Source organism: Ornithodoros turicata, chromosome 3 (assembly GCF_037126465.1).
Source record: "Ornithodoros turicata isolate Travis chromosome 3, ASM3712646v1, whole genome shotgun sequence".
NCBI classification, from domain to species: Eukaryota; Metazoa; Arthropoda; class Arachnida; order Ixodida; family Argasidae; genus Ornithodoros; species Ornithodoros turicata.
The window spans coordinates 39,237,076-39,258,081 of NC_088203.1; the positions used below are offsets into that span (position 1 = coordinate 39,237,076).

At 44.7% G+C, this 21,006-nt stretch overlaps 1 protein-coding gene across 1 annotated transcript in view; it reads left to right on the forward strand.

Annotated features, from left to right (window-relative positions):
• Nucleotides 1–238: 238 nt before the first annotated feature.
• LOC135388418 (galactosylgalactosylxylosylprotein 3-beta-glucuronosyltransferase S-like) overlaps nucleotides 239–21,006 on the forward strand; it is a 30,305-nt gene continuing 9,537 nt past the window's right edge. The window contains exons 1-3 of the mRNA XM_064617976.1: nucleotides 239–396; nucleotides 536–738; nucleotides 9,822–10,028. Coding sequence (XP_064474046.1) covers nucleotides 327–396; nucleotides 536–738; nucleotides 9,822–10,028 — 480 coding nt within the window. The 5' untranslated portion in view covers nucleotides 239–326. The remainder of the gene's footprint in view (nucleotides 397–535; nucleotides 739–9,821; nucleotides 10,029–21,006) is intronic.

Here is a 21,006-nt window from a genome sequence, read left to right on the forward strand (position 1 = left end):
AGACTGGAACGATGTGCAGATAACAAATATCAATGTAAAAGTCAGCGCCCGCTCGAAGCGGAGCACCAGTTCTCAGACGGGCACCCCTGTGATGCAAGTCTCCCGATCTCTCCCGATAATACAGTTAGAGCCGCTAGGGTGTCGTCCTTCTTGCTCCGTAGGCCGGCGCCGTGTTAAAGTTAAGTTTGCACGAAGCTGTACAGGCTGAAGAAGAAGAATTTGTGAAGCTTCAGCGCCATCGCCATTTATGGTACCTCTCTTATTGTATTCCACGTCACTTCTGAATTCTGTTGTGTCCAAAGGAACTCAAGAAGGCTTATTGAAGCATGGAGAAACGCTCCTTGAACATAGGAACCATTTTTTGCACAGCCTTCTGCTGCTTCGCTTTTTGGCACCGTAAGTTTGATAGTTGAAGGGTATGTTTGACCTGTACAGGCAACCGTTCTATTTGTCGTCCTTTGAGGTTACGAGGTTATAATCACATTGATGCAACTGCACTTATCTGAGCACCTGTCGTTGCAATGGCCTGTTGTAGTTCTACGGAAACTGCCACATAGGAAGCCGACCACCGTGCCAGATTCTGGAAAGCTACAACGTGGAATAACCATCTATGTGGTCACGCCGACGTACTACCGAGCTCTCCAAATTCCGGAACTCGTTCGCCTCTCGCAGACCTTGATCCTCGTGGAAAATTTGCACTGGGTCGTCGTGGAAGACTCGTATTCTTTACGTCCAAAGGTGAGGGTGTATTTATACTATCCGCTCTAGTGTTGCGAAAATGGGGGTGCCCGGAGGTGCACGGAATATAAGCCGCTTGTGCTCTCAGGACCGTTCCATACCTGAAAGTAAGCTTGCGGTCTTGGTGTGCGAAGTAGAACGAGGACCGCACTTGTTAGCTGGGACCTGGGGGTCGACAGCAGTAGGGAAGACATATTTCATTGCTCTCTTTCAACCACCTAGTTCCCAAGAAACCTGCTTTGTTCGTTGCGGTCAACCCTCAGTGGACTGTGAACAGCAACGTTCGGCCCATGGTTCGGCCTTCCATACTCAATAAGCGATATCTCGTGGCGAGCTCTCCTCCTGTCAAAGGCCCCTCACCTGGGAGGAATGATTGCTTATAATGTTTTCCCGGCTCATTTAAGCTCAAGAAGCTGAATGAGGCCAGGTGTGGGCTATATTATCCTTAATGTAATCTAAATGAAACCCAGTGCAGCACCTATGTGTTGGCGGAATCGGTTAAACAGAAAACAGAGAGAGGGCGCAGACAAGCTGGTTCATGATGACAAGGACGCGGGCTCGAATCTCTGCTATCTGAGGTTTTCCCTGGCTTTTCCGGCAGACGAATGTCGGCGCAGTTCTCCCTGAAGCCGGCCGAGGACGCATAATAGCCCCCACTCCATCTCTCCATCAGCCCACGTTTGCTCGCCGCTCACAACCATAACTGCTTCGTGGCGATAATACGGAATTTAAAAACAACTAAGAGACGTCGAGTTAGGCCTCTTCGTTCGCCCTAGTATTTCTGAGGAATTTGTTGTCTGATGTTTATTTCCCTGCCTCGGGTTGCATCCTAGTAAACAAAAAATACTTTATTCACTTTTGATCATTAAATGAATCATTACGAACGTACGGGCTAATGAATCATTGACATTAGTCAACGATAATTGCAATTTTGTGCCGACTGTTGCTCCTTCTTGTAGTGTTTGTGGCGCCACCTGTGTGAGTGGTGCAGAATGATTGGCGGGATGCTGCCTGGTGGGTGACAAATAAAGAGATCTTTGACAAAATGGCACCGTCTTATCAATTCCTCCACATGTTTGTCCATGTTTGGCCACCATACTTTGGTTCTTAGCAACTGTTTCGTCTTAACAATGCCTTGGTGTGTCTCATGAACTATGTCCAACACTCTTACCTGGAGTTCACTGGGAATTACAATTCTCGTTCCTTTAAGGAGTAGTCCCTCTTTCTCCGATAACTCAGACTCCACTCTTTTGTAGACACTGTCTTCATTGTTTGGTTCCCATCGTCCTTTCCGTACCTTGTCCAGTACTCTCTGCAGAACAGGATCTCCTTTCGTGGCTTTCCGAAGTTCATATTCGCTCAGTGCTTTTGGCGTTGCTTCTTTGATCACAAAGTTTACGTAGTCTTCAGACGCAGTCATTTGTTTCTCACTTCTCTGTTGCATAATTCTTGATAACGGATCCGCAATGTTCGTCTTCCCTGGCTGGTATATCACCTTGTACGTAAATGGCATCATTCTTAACAGCTATCTTTCAATCCGAGCTTAAGGTTTCGACCTTGGTCCGTAGATTATTTCTAAAGCTTTGTGGTCAGTTATGAGTTCAAACTCCACGCCGTACAGGTAGAGGCTACATCTTTCTACAGCCCATACGACTGCTAATGCTTCTTTCTCTGTCTGAGAATATTTCTTTTCTATGTCCGTCAATGCTCTGCTCAGATACACGACTGGTCTGAACATCTCTCCTCGTTTTGCTTGCAGTATAACTGCTCCTACTCCAGTGTTACTGGCATCCACCACGAGCCTTGTCCGTGCATTTTTATCGTAGAAAGCCAAAACAGTCTTGTCGGTCAGACAGTTCTTAAGTTCTGCAAAATCTTCATCATGCTCCGCTGTCCATTCCCACCTGACTTCTTTCTTTATGAGTTCTCTCAACCTTGTAGTCTTTGTAGCCAAATGTGGTATGTATCTAGCACAAAAGTAGATCAATCCAAGGAAGCTCCTCAACTCCGAAGCATTACTGGGTGTCCTTGCATCACGTATTGCTTTAATCTTCTCAGTGCTTGGACTGATGCCGTTGCCAGAAATGGTATGTCCCATAAAATTAAGTTTACTCAGCCCAAAATGGCATTTGCTTCTGTTAAGCGTTAGATGTTTCTCTCGAAACCTGCGAAGCACTCTATCCAGTCTATCATCATGTTCTTCTTGGTTTCTCCCGTACACAATTGTGTTGTCTGAGATGTTACGCACTCCTTCACATCCTTGCAGCACATCTTGAATAATCTTCTGAAATACTTCTGGTGCACAAGAAACACCGTAGATGAGCCTCTTGAATCTAAAATTTCCAACATGTGTCGAAAACGTTGTTATATCCCGTGATGCTTCGTCCAACTCAATATGGTGGTATCCTTCTCTATGATCTAATTCCGACAGCACTTGTGCTTCACCAATCTCCTCTAAGACGTCATCCACAGTCGGAATGGGATACCTTTCCCTTTTTACAGCTTGATTCGGGATTCTCATGTCCACGCATAATCTTATTTTGTCATTCGCTTTGGGCACCACCACAACGGGAGATGACCACGTGGTTGGTCCATTGACTGGCTCAATTACATCTTCGTTCAACAATCTTTGTAACTCTTCTTCCACTTTCTTTCTCAGCTGAAAGGGGATTCTACGATGTGGCTGTGCTACAGTCACTACGGATTCGTCTACATGAATCTTCAACTTGTAGTCTTTCAGTTTTCCCAAGCCTTCAAACACTTCTGCGTTTGTCGCAATGACGTTCTCCATCCTTGTCTTTCCTAGCCTAAATTCTAGCCTGTCTTGTGGTAGTACGACGAGTTTTAGATCAATGCTTGTTTGCTTTCCTAGCAAGGATACCGACTTGCCCTTCATCACGTGGAAATCAGCTTGTACTCGCCTGTCTCCTTTTGTAACTGGCGCTGTAAACTTTCCGATCAGCGGTAAAGGCTGTTCCATTCCGTAGGGAAACACCTTGGCACTTGTCTCGGACAGGTAGAGACCATGTCTCTGAAGTATGTTCCATTGCGCTTCATTGATAATGTTCAGCGAAGCTCCCGTATCCACAACCGCTGGAATGTCAACATCGTATAGCTTCACCATGACTGTATCATGGCAGTCCTTCGCTGTCACTTTGAACAGTTGATACTCGTCGCCCGAATGTTCCGTTGTTGTTTCATTCCTTTCCATCTCTCCTTGAACATTGTAGGTCTTGAACCTTGGTCGGTTTCTTCCGACGTTCGTACGACAGACACGTGCAAAGTGTCCCTTCAAACCACACTTGCTGCATGTTTTTCCTTGCGTTCGCTGACATGAATCTCCAAAATGTCCTTGTTGTCCACACCTGGTACACATTTTCGGTTCTTGATGACCTTTTATGTTGAAATGTGGCATTCCTTGTGTATACCTCTTCTGCGTCTGCCGATGTTCGATTCTAGGCCTAGACTTCCTGCCGACCAAATTTACTTCTTGGCGTTGGATTCCGTTGTTTTCTTCCATCACAGTAGCTTGTTTATCGCTTTGTTCCAGCAGTTTTGCCAGTTGTACTGCTCGTTCCAATGTGAGTTTTTCTTCTTGAAGTAGTCGGCGTCTTAAGTTCTTGTTTCGGCACCCATGAACAAGTTTATCTCTTATTACATTCGATTTCTCATTCCCGAACTCACAGTTCTCTGCAGCCAACTTAAGTCTTTGCATGAGTTGATCCACCGTTTCTTCTTGTTGCTGCTCAATCTTGTGGAATAAGTAGCGTTCATATGGAACGTTCTTCTTGTCTCCGAAGTGTGCGTCCAGCGCATCCAAAGCTGTTTTGTACGTTGTTCCTTGATCCGTCAGTGTAGAATACACTTCTTGGACTTTCTCTCCAGCCAGATGAAGAAGCAAAGCTCTCTTTCGCTTGTCGGGAATTTCTGGTTGTGCATCGATGAAGAACTGCCATCGTTGTTTCCATTTGCGCCATGCCTCACTTGGATTCGGGCCATCGGGGTCGAAATTATCCAGGTTTCCAAAACATATTGGCACCTCGATGTTTGTAGATCCTGTATTAGTGATGATAAGACAGTGCCCATCTTGTCAACTTGTAACAATAGAAAATCAACCACAGCCCATAAAGTCGACTCCACTACCTGCCAGGCCTTGGGAAGAGTTAGCACTTGATATTTGTAGACCTTTGCCATCTGCAGAATATGTTTTGGTTTTGGTGGACTATCATTCAAGATGGCCGGAAGCTGTGATCGTCAAGACGACGACAACCAATGTGATAATTACCTGGCTAAAAGAACTATTTGCAAGATTTGGTTACCCTAGAAGTATCAAGACGGATAATGGACCTCAGTTTGTCTCGAGAGATTTTGCGGAATATTTACAGCAGTGCAACATAAGACACGACAGGACTACACCTTATTGGCCGCAAGCGAATGGCGAAGTGGAAAGACTGAATAGATCTTTCCTGAAAGCACTGAAGATTGGTCGACTACAGAACCGGAATTTAAAAGGCATGCTTTTGAGTTTTCTTCAAGCGTACCGAAGTACACCACACTGCGTGACAGGAAGGTCACCAGCAGAACTTCTAATTGGAAGGTCCATGAGAACAAAGCTTCCAGAGGTAAAGATTGAGGAGAAGCGAGGAAACGTCGATGTGCATGACAAAGAAAGGAAGTTGTATGAAAAGCGATATGCGGACAGGAGGAGAAGAGCGAAGGAAAATGATATCCAAAGAGGAGACGAAGTATTGCTAAAGAGAATGACAAAGACGGACAAGTTGAGTACGGAGTACTGGCCGTAGAGGTGGAAAGTTGTTAATAGATATGGACCAACAATAACAGTGCAAGACAATGAAGGTGTTGTGCGCAAGCGAAATGTAACCCACGTAAAGAAGTTCTTCGGTGGAAGACTTGGCGATACTGAGCAGTATGAGGATGTATTTTGTCCACACACCGCAGATACATCGGAACCAGAGGGGCAACAAGTCACACAATGTGTGCCGGCACAGGAAAGATCCGAAGTTACGGAACGAGCCGGAGGAACAGAAACATTGGTGAACAGGCCGCGGAGGCAGGTACGCCAACCTACAAGATTTCAGGATTATGTGCTCTACCGCACAAACTTTTATTAACTGCAAGTGCGTGTTAAGTTTTGGGACTTACGGGACTAGGTGTTTGTGTTAACTTTTGGGACTTATGGGATTATGGTTTTCCGAGATAGTTAGATTGGGATTATTCTTATGATGGATGTTTGTGTTTGGAAAGAAAGAAAGAAGATGTAGTGTTTGTGGCGCCACCTGTGTGAGTGGTGCAGAATGATTGGCGGGATGCTGCCTGGTGGGTGACAAATAAAGAGATCTTTGACAAAATGGCACCGTAGCGTCGAGAAGTGTATGAATCATCAAGGGGGGGTTCAATCCAGGACATCAAAGAAACGACACTACACTTCTGTTGTGTCTTTGTGCATGTAACATACTCTTTATGTTATGCATCCTGAGATCCATGGAGGTGGCTTTTCACATCAGGGATTGAATATTGTATATCCCTGGCATTGAATTTGTCAAAGCCGTGTTTTCGTGGAGATTAATGCTGATATTTGACGTCCTTGCCACTGCACTGCTTATTTTGCGGCATTGCATCATTGGGAAAATTTTAATGGCAACTGCAGGATTCCCTCGCATACCGATTCGAGTTTCTTGCATTATTGATTATATTGTCAATATTTAATTGACTCTAGTCGACTTGTTAGTCGTTAGTTTTGTTAGTTGTGATTCGATTTATATGTCATTTTTGGGTGCTAAATTTCGATTGTCGTCTTTGGACTTCCACGCATGCTTTAGAGTTTGACGTATTTGACGCAAATTTGGCTTAGCCGTTCTGCTTTTTTATCCACGTAGTCAAGAAATATTGTTGTGTTATCCTGTGTTGTGTTTCTTGAAATCAATGACACACTTCGAGTGGCCTCTAATTTATTGGTCTCTCACTGTTTTCTGTTCTGCGCTTTGCTATTTCTTTCTTCGATTCTCTCTTTTTTTTTAGTGTTGATTGTCTACTGATGGCTTCTGGATGCCGTTGATTTTCAATTAGACGGCGATCCGACATAATGCATGAATGGAGACAAAAAAAAAAAAAAAATTCGCATATAGTTTGCCAGATTTCCGAATCTGAGCAAAACCGGCCAGTAACGGAGAAACAGTGCATTCCATTGGATTGGAGTTGTCGAACGTAATTGTGAGTTCCAGTGACGGTATCGAAGCACACAACCGGCAACCAGAGAAGTGTGGGAGCTCAAAAAGCCTGTTAGATGCTATATCTCCCGTGATTCTTCTTGGCTTGAAAACGATGTTTCTGCCGATCTACAGCTTTTACTATAACCATGTTTGGCGCATTATGACCTTTGTAGTCGCTGAGCTAGAAAAACCCTAATGATCATCATCATCATCTACAGCTTTTACTGCGTCATTTTTGAGGGCGAGATGGAAGCATGGTAGATTTTAATTTTTCCCGGATGTAAGTGGCATGGATTCACCAACCCGCTATTCACCTACTTCAATTTGATTCGGTATCGATTCACCTAGTTCAATATCTATATTAATGATGTAGTTAACATACCTCAGACAGATGAGAACACAGTTAAATTCAATTTCGTTATATATGCTGGTGACACTGCGTTACTTTTTACAGGACAGTCAATGCAAACAATAGAAAGAGTAGCAAATAATACCTTAAACAATTTGAAGTTATGGTCGGAGTGTAACTCACTAAACATTAATGTAACTAAAACAAAAGCTGCGTTATTTCGACCCAGAAACAAATTAGCTGGTGAAAGCGTAAACATCTGCTACAATAATAAACCTGTTGAAATGGTACATTTTTTTAAAACACTAGGTATAATATTCTCTCAACATATGTGCTGGGATGCGCACGTGAACTACATTGCAAAAAAGCTGGCCGTAATGAACGGAATCCTCGGTAGAAACCGCCATTTTCTGCTTGAAAGAGTAAGACTACACATATACAATTCTTTGTTCTCATCAAGGCACAACTATTGCTTCCTAGTATGGGGAACGACCACCATGAGGGATATAAATTATTTGCTTCGAATACAGAAAAGAGCATTCAGAATAGTAGCAGGTCTTGGCCGTCTTTCACATACAGCGGATTTGTTTCAACGCTTTAGGGCAGTGTTTCCCAAAGTGTGGTCCGCGGACCCCTGGGGGTCCGCCAGAATGTCCGTGGGGGTCCGCGACCGTTTCTCACATTTCAGTGAGAATTTTCGTCCCCACAAACACGCGCTCGTACATGCTGCCCGATTTCCAAACACCCAGAACTTCCAAAATTGCTACAAGCATGCTTCAACGGCTAGCTTCTAATTTCTGATAGGAAAGTCCTGCAATGCACGTTTGTCCGCGTCACACACATACAAACAAGAAGAAGAAACCAGTGCGGAATCGTTTCTGAAGCTGTATCGAAAGCACGCAACGGCTGACGACGCTGCTGGTTATGCACTGGCTAGCATGGGAAATACAGTGCGTCATATCGTTTTGCTTCGAGCTCGAACTGACTGAGAGTGTTCCTGTGTTTAGCGCATTTTATATTTGGCAGCCTGCGGACCTCTTGCAGCGATGGTGGCACTACAGATGATACCTCGCACTGAACGCGGCGTTGGAAGTCAACTTTGCTTCTGTCTACTTGACCATGTTTATGCTTGCACAAATGTAATTTCGTTCTTTGTTATACCCTGTCGCGCATATTAAACTCGGTCTGCAATGCAGTGTACACAGCGCGTATCCCGGTATATTTGTGGGGGGGGGGGGGGGGGGGGGGGTCCGTGAATTTGTTCTCATCGCTTCCGGGGGTCCGTCACCGCCAAAAGTTTGGGAAACGCTGCTTTAGGGTAATCTCTTTACCCAAACTGTGAGACTACAAATTAATCCTTATTTTTCAACCAGCACTCGATATAACAACAAAATTTATTGCAATTATGTCAACTTAAAAAGCGAGTTTCTAACTATTCGCTTCGAAGGGAAGAATGGCATATCCCTTTTTGCCGGACAAAATACGGCACACCTCATCGTCATTATTTAGCTATTACACTGAACAAAACATAAAAAACAGGAAAATAAACTGAAATTGAAATTGAAATGCTCATTGTTTTCAAAGGTAATGGAACCCTCGGATACCTTGGAATTTAAATGTGACGTTTTTAAGGTTTGGGAAACAGTTTTACACAGTCCTTGAAAACACGCGATTCTGCATCTGTTTCTTGCGCTCACGAAGCTGCTAGTGCAAATTGCGCTCATCTAGAGTCAGTCGAAATCCACAAGAGTTAGCGCTCTTTACAATAGGAAACGGCAGCTGAAGTGATTGGCACCCTTCGTTGCACTAATCGTTTCTTTTCTTTCTTTTTTTTTTCATTTTTGACATATGACCTTTAACATTAAGGAGTCACCAGTCACGCTTGTGAACGGATCGCCATTGTGCACTCGTGCGTATTTCTTCGTGCGATATCTGTTGCTTAGAAATATTTTTGTGAAACATTGAAGCCATGAAAGACGAAAGCCACTGAAAAGGTTAGCCAGCTGTAGGACTCGAACCCACATCTTCTGGATTGAAGCCATATTGAAGCCATGTTCAGAAGCTGTATTTTTGCATCCTGGTAAAACGATGGCTAGTACTTAAATGGTCCTTGAAAGACCCTGAGATTTTTGTTCAAGAATTCACACCCTTACATCTAGTGAAGAACCATCACAATCTCCTCTTCTTGCCTATCAGTTTTCGCGGAGAGAAAGCATATTCATTCCTTCTACTAGCGCGGATGGGTACCTTTCGTGGCGATCATAGGAGCACGAACATCTTCACATGTCTTCCGTTCATTAGTTATCAATCGATTTTCACGGAACTTCAGAAGAGCCTAATGAAAGCTTAAAGCTTAGGTTTCGAACATACAGCTTAGGCTCTGGATTGTATTTTATTGATTAACGTGATACTTATTACAGGGCTTCAACGAAGCCAAAACTCATCTCCTGTTCATACATCTTTTCCCGCCCTCTTCCCTAAAAAACTGCATATTTCGTCCTTAGGTGGCGCAAGTACTAGAAGAGAGCGGCTTGTCTTTCACTCACCTCGTGGGTCCCAAACCGACAGAGTACAGCAGAGTGTGGAAATACGGCCGTGGGGTCTCCAACCGCCTCCGTGCTCTGGAGTGGATAAGACAGAACGCCTCACTGCCGGGCGTACTCTATTTCGCTGACGACGATAATGCCTACGACGTTCGGCTGTTCGAAGAGGTATTTGTGAACACTACAATGCCCGTAGAAACTTCTCGGTAGGACAATGTCCAATTGGAGGAACCGGTGTGACGAACTAACTAACAAAACCGTCAGAGGGAAATAACTCTTCTGGGGCTGATACCATAGGTGGTGTTTTTTTATTTTTTATTTTTTTATTGAACCTGGCAACTCGTATTTACTCGAAGCGAGGGAAACTACAGAGTTGGCCAGGGTAGCGGGAACTCCCCTGCGAAAAATTACCAGGATCTAAATGCCACCCCGGACTCAGAAACAGCCTTTATTTTATTTAGTCCATGAAAAGGTGCCTCAAGGATTCTATACGCGAAATTTCAAACCTGAGGGGCTTAAGGCGGAATCAACCCAATGTATTCTCTATGGGCATTGCTTTGGGAAGTTCATCTCGAAAACTACCGCAGTAATGGAGCAGTACGCCGAGCTGGTAATACATGGGCAAATTCTGCACGTCCTGACATATTTTTTATCTGAATACAGCAAATAGGCGAATTTAGACGATTTTTTGTTTCTGTGAATGCGAATACATGGAGTCCTATGGGAGCAGCAAAAATCACTTCCTCAGATCTTTCAGCGACGAAATAAACGCCTGAAAAATATGTCAGGATGTGCATCTGTGTCCCCTGATGACAGTACAAGCTAAGTTGCAACGTTAACCTTCGTATTATTCAAGAAGAACGGGACAAATGTGTGGACATTTGTCGTCTGCTAGCATGGGCTGCATTGTGCTGCCCCCAGTGGGCTTCCGCTCCGGGAGAGGGGATACATCGAGATGGGAGGTGCGAGAGCGAGAGGGAAGGCAAACGGCTACGTGCACTGCGTGAGGTTGTTGTTTCAACCTGCCTTGGCGACGGGACAGAACGGCGCGTGTCTTATCATGGTGAATGACTTTGCCTGCTCTGTCCGGCGTCAGCGTCGTGCATCGATATTCCTCACGCATGGCCTGTTACTGCGACCTCGGCTGCAATCAGTAGGACATAAATTGGCGTAATCGTGGCGTAATGCACGATACAAATACGTGTTGAAGTGAAGGTACGTCTTGTACTTTCTGTGTGTCAGTTGCGTGATGTTTTCGGGGATGCGCTTGTTTTATTACACTGGTTCACGACCCAGTATATGCTTCAGTCTAAATATGGAGCGAAGGACAGTATTCATAGCTGAATCTGGCATGGTCAAGATGTGCTGACATCTCATGCGACCAACACAAGTGCACGATAACATGAGGTGTGCGTGATAAGGTGTCCAGGATGTTACTAAGCTGCCGCTACGGGAAGGATCGCCGTGAAATGTGGCTTGAGAACGAGAAGACGTGCCTTGATTTTGAACAAGTGTGTCGGAAAGACGCTTGAATTGTGTACCATTATTAATGTGTAGCATTCCACTCATGAGGACCTTTCGAACGCCGTGTGCGGCTGTCCTTATATACAACAGCAGGTTCTGTTCGTCATAAATCAGACCATCTGTTTATGGAATTTTATCGTGCATGTGCTTCTCTTCGTTCCTTAGTGCCACTTCTATGTACTCTGGGTCATTCCTAAGTGTGGGAGCTATGTGTACTAGTTGTCAAGAGGACAAAATTAAAGGCAATCAAATGGACTGTTCATCTGCATAGACAAGTGTTATTCATTTCTGCTTAGTTGCACCACGTACACACAGGTGAGCGCAAATAACATGTATGCGGGTGACCGTGACTACAAGAGGTACAAAAAAATCCAGCTAAAGTTATTGACACTGGGCATATAAGACGACGGTTGATCTTGCCTGCGCCTTGCTCGTTATGGATGTGAAAGAACTGATGTTCTGAGGCTGGAACAACATAGAAGGGACAAATACATACAATCCAGAAGATGTGGGTTCGAGTCCTACAGCTGGCTAACCTTTTCAGTGTCTTTCATCGTTATGGATGTCCGTTGAGTTTTTCCGGGTCTCGCTACAGGATTTGTGTGAGACCTACCACACGGCTTCATCCACAGTTATTCGCGTGCTTGCACCGATGGTTCAGCACATCATATTTTCGGCCGAGTACCTATGTTGAATTATGCGATTATGATACGTGAAATAACAGACGCAGGCAAGTCATGGGGATATTCCTGCCGTCACCCTATCCCCATGGTGTGATTTGCAAACATTTCGATGGGGGGATGGGGGGAGGGCGGATATATTGAAAGGAATATATATATATATATATATATAAAGAATGAAAGGGAAGCGCCAGCCATGCACAGTCAGATTGCTCCCGCAGTGCGCTCACAAACAGGAGCGTATACAGGGTGTTTCAAAAAACGTGTCATTCGGACTTTATAAAAAAAACGGGGCGACGGAAAAATACGGGGTAAACGGCATTTGTGTGGTAACTGAATTTGCCACCTTGTAAAAATATTTTCATTTGATTTTAATTAAAAGAAATTGAATTTCTTTAATTGAACTCCAAAATTTCCCAAGTCAACCTAACGTTTTTTTTTTTTACAGAATTAGAGAGTCCGTAGCGAACTTAGTCAGATCCACCAGAAATCCGCTCGATATTGCAAATGGAACTGCCCAAAAAAAGTCCCGAAGTTGAGGCTTCGGAGTTTCGGGTATTCAACGGCGCACCAAATCAGTCGCAAAGATGCGCGAAGGGCAGGACATGTTCCTGCCCCCATGGAGCTAGAACAGTTTATCGCCGGACCGGCGTCCAGCACAAGACGCGCCGATAACAAGGCGGGCGACATTCCACCATACGTTGATAAGCGGCAAACAAAATGATTCCGCCTCTTTTTTCCCGCCCTGCTTTTTTTTCGACCTTCTATCTTTCATGTGGGCAGGAGCAAGTCCTCCTCTCCACAAATCTTTGCGTCTGATTTCGTGCGCCGTTGAATACCCGAAACTTTGAAGCCTCAATTTCGGGACTTTTTTTGGGCAGTTCCATTTGCAATATCGAGCGGATTTCTTGGTGGATCTGACTAAGTTCGCTACAGGCTCTCTAATTCTGTAAAAAAACGTTAGGTTGACTTGGGAAATTTTGGAGTTCAATTAAAGAAATTCAATTTATTTTAAATAAAATCAAATGAAAATATTTTTGCAAGATGGCAAATTCAGTTGCCACACAAATGCCGTTTACCCCGTATTTTTCCATCGCCCCGTTTTTTTATAAAGTCCGAATGACACGTTTTTTGAAACACCCTGTATACAGTTGTGCATAGCCCGGGATTGCATTGCATGCAGACTGAGTCAGACGTGTACAAGATACTCGAAAATGTATTTAAGAAAATACAATAAATACTAACGTTAGATTGTAATTAAGATAGAGTATAAGCACATGAAAATCGAAGTATTTAAGATAGGGTAAAGTACTTCATATGGTATTTGAAATACAATTAAGGTACTATTCATCCTTGAACGCAAAAAGTCACTGGTCAATGCGGCAAGTTGCTGCTATGTGACATGAATCACCTAAACTCCGCGCACTACGCTAGCCGCCTCTGTGTGGTAGAAGTCATCTAAACATAAGTCCCAAAAAGATGACAAAGAGGTACCACATAACTCCACTAAGTATATGTGACCCAAAACAAAGCCAACTTCTAGCAGGTCCCTGCTCGACGAGGTCAGAATTCGGCGTCACCGCGTCAGGGCACACATAATTGAACCCTCACTGGCCAAGGATTAGTACACACAGGGCAAGATCTCTAAATGGAGACTTCCAAGAAGGGCCAATTTCCGGGTCAAGTCCGAAGCACTCAGGAAATTTCCACTGAACAAGCAAGATAATAGAAAGACGAGACACAAAGTCTGAGAGGGAGATCTAAAATATGTAATTAGGGTATGGAGTAGAAAATACCATAACATGCATTTTAAATAGCGTACAAATACACAAAACAAAACGTATTAAGTAGAGTGCCAAAATACCGCTAATGGTATTTGAAAGACATTATTTTAAATACAGTACTCAAAATACGTACAAGTCTGGACTGACCGTATACACACACGATATCTACACTCACTGCACGCGAATAGCATTCTTATGCAGCTTGCCAGGATGATGAAGTTGCCACAGAATTTAAAAAGTTCGTCCAGTTCGCTCATGTCCACTGCTTTATCCCGTAGTTCCATGTGTCTCGTGAATCGTGGATCAACTAGCTCAGGAATCATATATACTACATAAAAGTTCCTAATGTCAGGCAATATTTTTTGCCAGAACGCAAGGTTCCTATTGATGGTTACAACTTGCAGGTCCGTCGACGACCACACTGCGAGTGTGCAGTAGCGCCTCTTCGCAATGTTTAGCTGAGCTAGTATTTGATAGAAGTACTTGTGTGATTCTGGAAGATATAAGCTGCTGTCTTTCGATATTTTTACGCCGATGGAATGGTTGCGAGCGGTTTCTGCGATGGTCATGTAATTCTGTGCTGTTACAGGGCATCTTATTTCGAGGATTCCGTCGTTGTTGATAAGGCTGTCAGGAGTGGTGCATACTATCAGGGTCGACGAAAAGGCCACATTTTTTCACTTCAACGTTCGGGCATCTCGCTTGGAATGATGATGCTGCGTTTTCCTCGTGGTCGATGACGTACTGACAATCTTTGCTGCGGAACGACTTGGGATACATTATGACCTTCACTAAAGAAGAGTGCTTGAATGTTTTTCTATGTGGGCGACATATACTATGTATTCAGGTTGATGATATCCTCATCTTTCTTTGTGAGTGCCATAGGTCGGACTTGTTCTGTTCTAGTGTAGACTTCTGCAGACTGTGAGCTTCCTGGCTGGTCAACTGTATGCCACGCACAGAGTCTTTAGCTTTCTCAATAAAAATTGTCCTGTCAAGATCGGGTCTTTGAGACTGTCCTCCATAGCCCTTGTCTTCAACAGTACTTGCGAATTTGGTTGTTCTCGACATTGGAGCCTTTGCGCGTTTGTCTTGATGTTATTAGTTTCTTCAGAGCGGATGATGGACTTTTCGCGACGAACTTGCGCAGATAGAAGTCGTGCCATCTTTCACCTCTCATGTTGTATGCAAGTGCTGCGACGCGACATCTGTTACCGTAACTTTTACCCTTTGCCTAGTCAACGCGTTTGCCACCGACTGTACGCGCCACCATGCTCATGTAAGTCTCAGCGGCATTACTTGTTGCGTCGAGGAGCAGCATATCGGATCTGTCTGCAAGTACGTCTATTGCTTTCTTGATTTCAGTCATCATGTTGGATCTGAGAAGAAGATTGCCCTTTTCCGTTCTGCTTTCAAGTTCCACGGCATCTCGCCCCCCTTGACGGATCAGTGCTCGCTTGGACAGCCGCTGTGGATACTGAACAGGCGTAAGGAACCTGTTCCTGGACTGCAACGAAAACACTGCTATCTCCAATCAATGTAGTGTACCTAAGGGCGTACATTTCTTCACTTTCTTTGAATCCCTGTACAATAATGTCTCGCTCCATGGACGTTGAAGACGATTACCAGTTGCAAGAAAACGAGTGTGGTAGAGGCTCCTTATGCTCCTACTCAGCGCGTCGACAGGTTGTGCAGACTTGTTGCGTGCTCCGATGTAGAGAATCTTGCGCGTGTAACGACCGACAATGACAGCCACCCCGCTATTCGCATTGCACCCATGGCCGAAAGATCGCTTGCTCCATCCATCATCCATCTACAATGACTGGGATATTCGAAAAGCCGTCGGGATCGCGACACTCCTTCCGTTGTTTGGCAAGCTCAACCTTTTCGGCCGCGGCTCTCTTCAGGGAGTCTAATGTCGCTGACTGAAGGTTTTCCACAACTGTGTTCCCACATTTCTGGTAGAGCTTACGCGACAGGAATGGGAGGCCGACTGATGCTGTTAGTTCTTGTGCCTGCCTGTACCCGATCCCGATGGAAAGGCATCCTCTAACAACATCAAAATTTATGCTGTCGTTTGTGGCGGTCACTTTTTCCATCCACACGAAGTGAGTGAAACTGCACAGAGGTAACTTGGAACAACGATACTCCAGAGTGGAGATAAGTCCAACCCTGACTTCTTTGTACAACTGTATATATCACACCACAATATAGACAGTTTTGCTGGTGGTTCAAGGCAAAAAAGAAAGAAAGAAAAACAAACGATTAGTATTAGTTAATAATATAAAATATGTATGGAATAGAAGAGGTCACCCTGTACTTTGTTCGAAAATGCATTGTCGAAAGCAGAAGCTGTCCGCGGGAACAGATACAAATCTGTCGCAGGCGCCTGTTGTTTTTCCATTCTGACCTTTATGATTACATATGCGAAGTGGGCTTATTTTTTTCAACCTCTTCAACCTCCTGATATCAGTCATTGATGCGTTTCATTAGTGCAAAAACAGTACGAAAGAACAAGATTACTTCGTGTTTCCAGTGCACTTGAAAACGTTCACACATTCCGTGAACTTCCCATTCCATCGTCATTTCATTATTACGTGTGTGCGTGAGAGTATGTGTCAAGCAAGAAGACCGCTTCGTTTCATTATTTTATTTTTTATTTATTTGTTTTGTGTTCCACTATTCTTAAACAGGCACGCACACTCAAAATAAGGTGAGGCGCATGGCACGTGAAATCATAGCGATAGTGCGCCGCTGTGCAGCCTGTACTGTGTCTCCAGCCATAGTCAGAATGTAGTGGTTGTTTGGTTCCCCAAGTTCGCTATCTCCAACGCGTGGGCAGTAGAAGAGAAAGCCGGATACCAACATATAAACAGGAGACATGACCAGTGACTATGTCCATTCCTACCTTTATCGTTGCTCATAAAGCCATATAGGTGTGATTCCAACTGGGACTGCAGCAGACAGGTACAGAATACTGTGCTTTCTCTGTAATACGCCACGCATAGCTACTTGATAGATTTGTATCGCCTAATCCGCATGCTGTAATTGTGCACAATGTTATCATCACCCAAATTGCGAAGAACGAAAAATCAGACACAAGTTGGTCGCTCGGCTTTGCTCAGTTCCGTCTCCCCAATTAGCGTCCCTCATTCTGTAAGCAAGTCCAAATGTATTATCACTTCAAGCCGTTCCCGAAGCGGTCAGCAAAACTGCGAAGCGATGACAAACCAGCCGAGACGATCGGAGCAGTTGAGCCATACACGCCACATCTCGCGCACGCGCCGCCACTAAAAACAATAAAAGCATCGACAAATGTAGGAGCAAACGACACGTGAATCATACCTCAAGGTCAGGCCGCAACCCGCTTGCTCTCGACGGCTCCGCGCTTACTAGGAGGAAACCGTCACTTCCATAAAGGAGAGCAAGGAGCGTGAGAAAAAAAAAAGAAAAAGCGAAGCATAAAAAAATAGCTTTTTATACACCGATTGTTTTTTTTTTATCTACAGCCTTACATCACAAGCCTAGGGGATCCCACTTACTGGTCGTGTGTTCGAAAGAACGATTCTCAAAGGGCCACCAAGGCTATTGCATTTTGTTGAAGCAGCTGTATGCGTATATTCCCCCTCTCTTGATACTGTCACCATTTCATTCCACCTCTAAAAATCAGAATATTTCCCGAATCATTCAAACTCCAGAGTTTCAAGTCTGCAAACAGCCACAACAACACATACGGGATGATGATGACTGAGGAAATTCCACACTACAATATTGGACCACTACCCCATGGCTCACAGGGGGGTTATGAGATCTGTAATGATGATCATAATGAGAATGTGATGCGCAGAGCAGAAACTTGAGTTACGAGCCCAGGGTTGATGTAACACGCTGGACGCATGCACGACGTCATGGCCGACGAAAACAAAGTCCGCAAACTTGGACTGCATATTGCAGAAAACGAAAAGGCGCCAATGAAACGAGAAAAGTTTCGGCGCAATAGCGGCGTCAGGAGAGTTTCTCGTCTGTGCGCCTCACAGACGCAACACGGATCCCATTGAAACATATGGAATTGAGAGCAGCAGTTGTGTGAACAGTCCCATACACATAAATATGCTCGTGCTCGGCCCATGAAAACTTGTGTGAAACCAGCCTCGTTGCCACGTTCCCTCCGAGCGAAGGTTTCGGAAAGACCGCCGCGCGAGAGACAGAAGACAATTTCCTCCAAAGCCACTGCGATCTGCGACAGCGACACATGGGACATGCGCAAGCGGGATGCTCCGCCCCCAGCGCCGAGGGAAAAAAATATGAAGAAAACAATTTCGCAGCGGTGCTGCCATCCCTCGATGGTAGCGCGCAAACAAGGAGCGGAGAGCACAGCCTTAATCGCTTCATCGTCGTTACGGTCGTTACAAGCTAACGAGTGGCGGGAAATTCAAAAAGGCGGGCGGGAAATTGAAAAAAGTGGGCACGTGATAAAACACGTGCACGGCGCTCTTCGCGTGATACGTGAAGGCCGTGGTACACGTCACGCGCAATGTGTCACGTGCCCACCTTTTGAATTTCCCGCCACTCGTTAGATTGTAACGACAGTAACGACGATGAAGCGATTAAGCCCCCTGTTTATGAATGCTGTGCATTTCTGTCAATTTTTGGAAGATCAGCTGAGCCTCCACAAGTTTCGATGACGCGACGAGCGAGTGACGTAATCATAAGCCCACAAGTTACAATGATGTCATGTTCTAGAGAGGGCACTCGTCTCCTAGCAACGACGCCGGCATCCGCGGAGGGTAATGCGATCGAGAAGTCATGAGGCTGACCGAAAGAAGGGAAAATGGGAGAAAGGTTTTCTCGCTCCTTTGTGTTTTCTCGAAGGTTGCAGCGCTCGGATGATATGGCACGTGGGGCTCCGCTAACGAAGCGCAAAAGGTCAACCCCCCGGAAGACACGAAGGGTAACAACGAGAGCCGGGCGCTCCCTCGGAGGCCAACATGAGGTCACAGTTCTCAAAAATAAAAATTATCTTTCTCTAACTTTCGCGTCACGTGGAGCCAAAGTATTTCGCAGGAATATAAAGGGAGCCAAGAAGATTTCAATAACAGAAGTTTGTATGATTCTGAAGACACGAGATCTTGTCCGTAGTGGTACTTTAAGGCGGACTCACTTCTTAAGGAGTCTATGGGGAATTTTTGTTCGCAGGGTTCTCCTAAACATCGCTAAATTTCTACACAAAACAGGTGCAGGCGTGTTGCCCTCGAGTTTATCTAGGGAATGACATATTTTTGGAGGAAGGCATGACGCTATCCACTGATTGTTGGCGAATTAAAGCTTGTCAAATTTTCAATACAGGGGAGTCTATGGGAGATGAAACAAAATCGCTTCGCTTGGCCCGCTCGCCCGCGATTTTTGGTGCAAAATGATGTCATTCTCTACAGTAACAGTCAGGGAATTGATTGCAATCAACAAATTCCAGAGGCTTACTGCAGTTTTTGAGAACCTTGCGAATGAAAATAATGGTTCTGTCGTTTGCTGTCATGTTCTGCACGCTGGCGCCGATTACATTACTTCCTTAAAGCACGGGAGGAAAGCAAAGGGAAGAAACCAATTCTGCGACGGTGCAGCCAACTCTCTTGGAAAGCGAACGTTAACTGGACCGCATGAGTCCGCCTAACCCTGAACAGAAATTCTCTTCCAAAAGTAGAGTAACTGGGGTATGACGTCACAGCCACCCACCTGCATTCGCTTCGTGATAACCGAGTTTTGAAACCTTTACCTGTAGAGTTAGTGTAGGGAATTTTTCCAGTGTTATCTCTGTGGCCTAGTGCAAGATCACTACCTACATAGCTGAAGATCGAATCAGAAATGTAGACCACTTTCAGAACGTGCACAATGTACCAGCGTCTGCACCAAAAAGGGCTTGTTTTTTATTAACTGGAATCGCTAATATTTTGCAGTTCTGTCGGCGAAATTATACAGAACGTGGTTCTTATTCATAAGGTACGATTATTCGGGAGGGACTCGATATTCCCGGTTGCGAAATTCCTGATCTTTTAGAAATTCACGGCCTCGAAACAAGGACTGATGGTCGATTGCTTCGTAAGATCACAGTCCGTGTTTAAAAAACGCATATCGCTGATTAACCTCTTACCTTCACCAGATATCCGTCGTAGTGGTTTCAGCGAACGACAGCCAAATTTTAACGGCCATTATGCTTAGCAGAGCGGACACGCCAGCACAGTATGTCGGTTAATTTATTATTAGTCGGTTAATATTATCCCGCCCTTGATCCTGCTTCGCTTACAAGTTTATGCTAGTTTATAATGATTGCGAAGAAGAAAGGTAGAACGTTAATAAATCAGTTAGATGCGTTCCTTTGTATAGCCCCACTGTTAAAACATCGACAGGGATCGGACAGTGTGTTGTGAAGAAAAAATGTTTCAAAAATTTCGTGCATTTCATATGCATCTTCATATTTCAGTGCGGATATTTACTTCTTGATGTGTAACAACCTCGTGCAATACATATCATGTATCAAAGCAGTTGATGGAACACCAGACGGAACTATTGGTCCTGCGGGGTTTCGTGAGCCTAAAAATACAGGAGCGCCGCTGTGGACATTTGATGAAAGAGATCATAACCGTCTGTGCTATCATTTGCCCTCTGATTTGTTGAAATTGGTAGAAATGCTATTTAGTTAACATTGATGCTAATGAACAATAAAAGCTGCACACCATTCAATGAGGAACATAAAAGCTGCCGCTTGTATTGTGCGGATTGCGTCTGTTGCTTTTGTTCCGCTCTCTCTCTCTCTCACTTGCTTTTATTTTGCTGAGTTCAGGCAACCCGACAAAATAGACGATTTCAGAAATTGCATGGATGGCCCACCAGAGAGCGCCGTGTTGCTAAAGCCCGGGTGCACCTTGGGATTTAGTTTTCATGAGTCAAAGAGAAGAAGAAGAGCGCAAACGGTTTCAGTTTTCTCTCTCCTTCACCTCCCGCACCTTCGAGCAACAGGCAGACGAGCACGAATGTAAACTATTTCCCACGACGCATTGCGCGATGCGCGTGACTTGGGCGACGGAAGGCCCCCGTGCGGAGCACAAGGGCAATGTCTGAAATCGCCTTTTAGGAAGCTATACTTGAGCAATAACATATAAATCG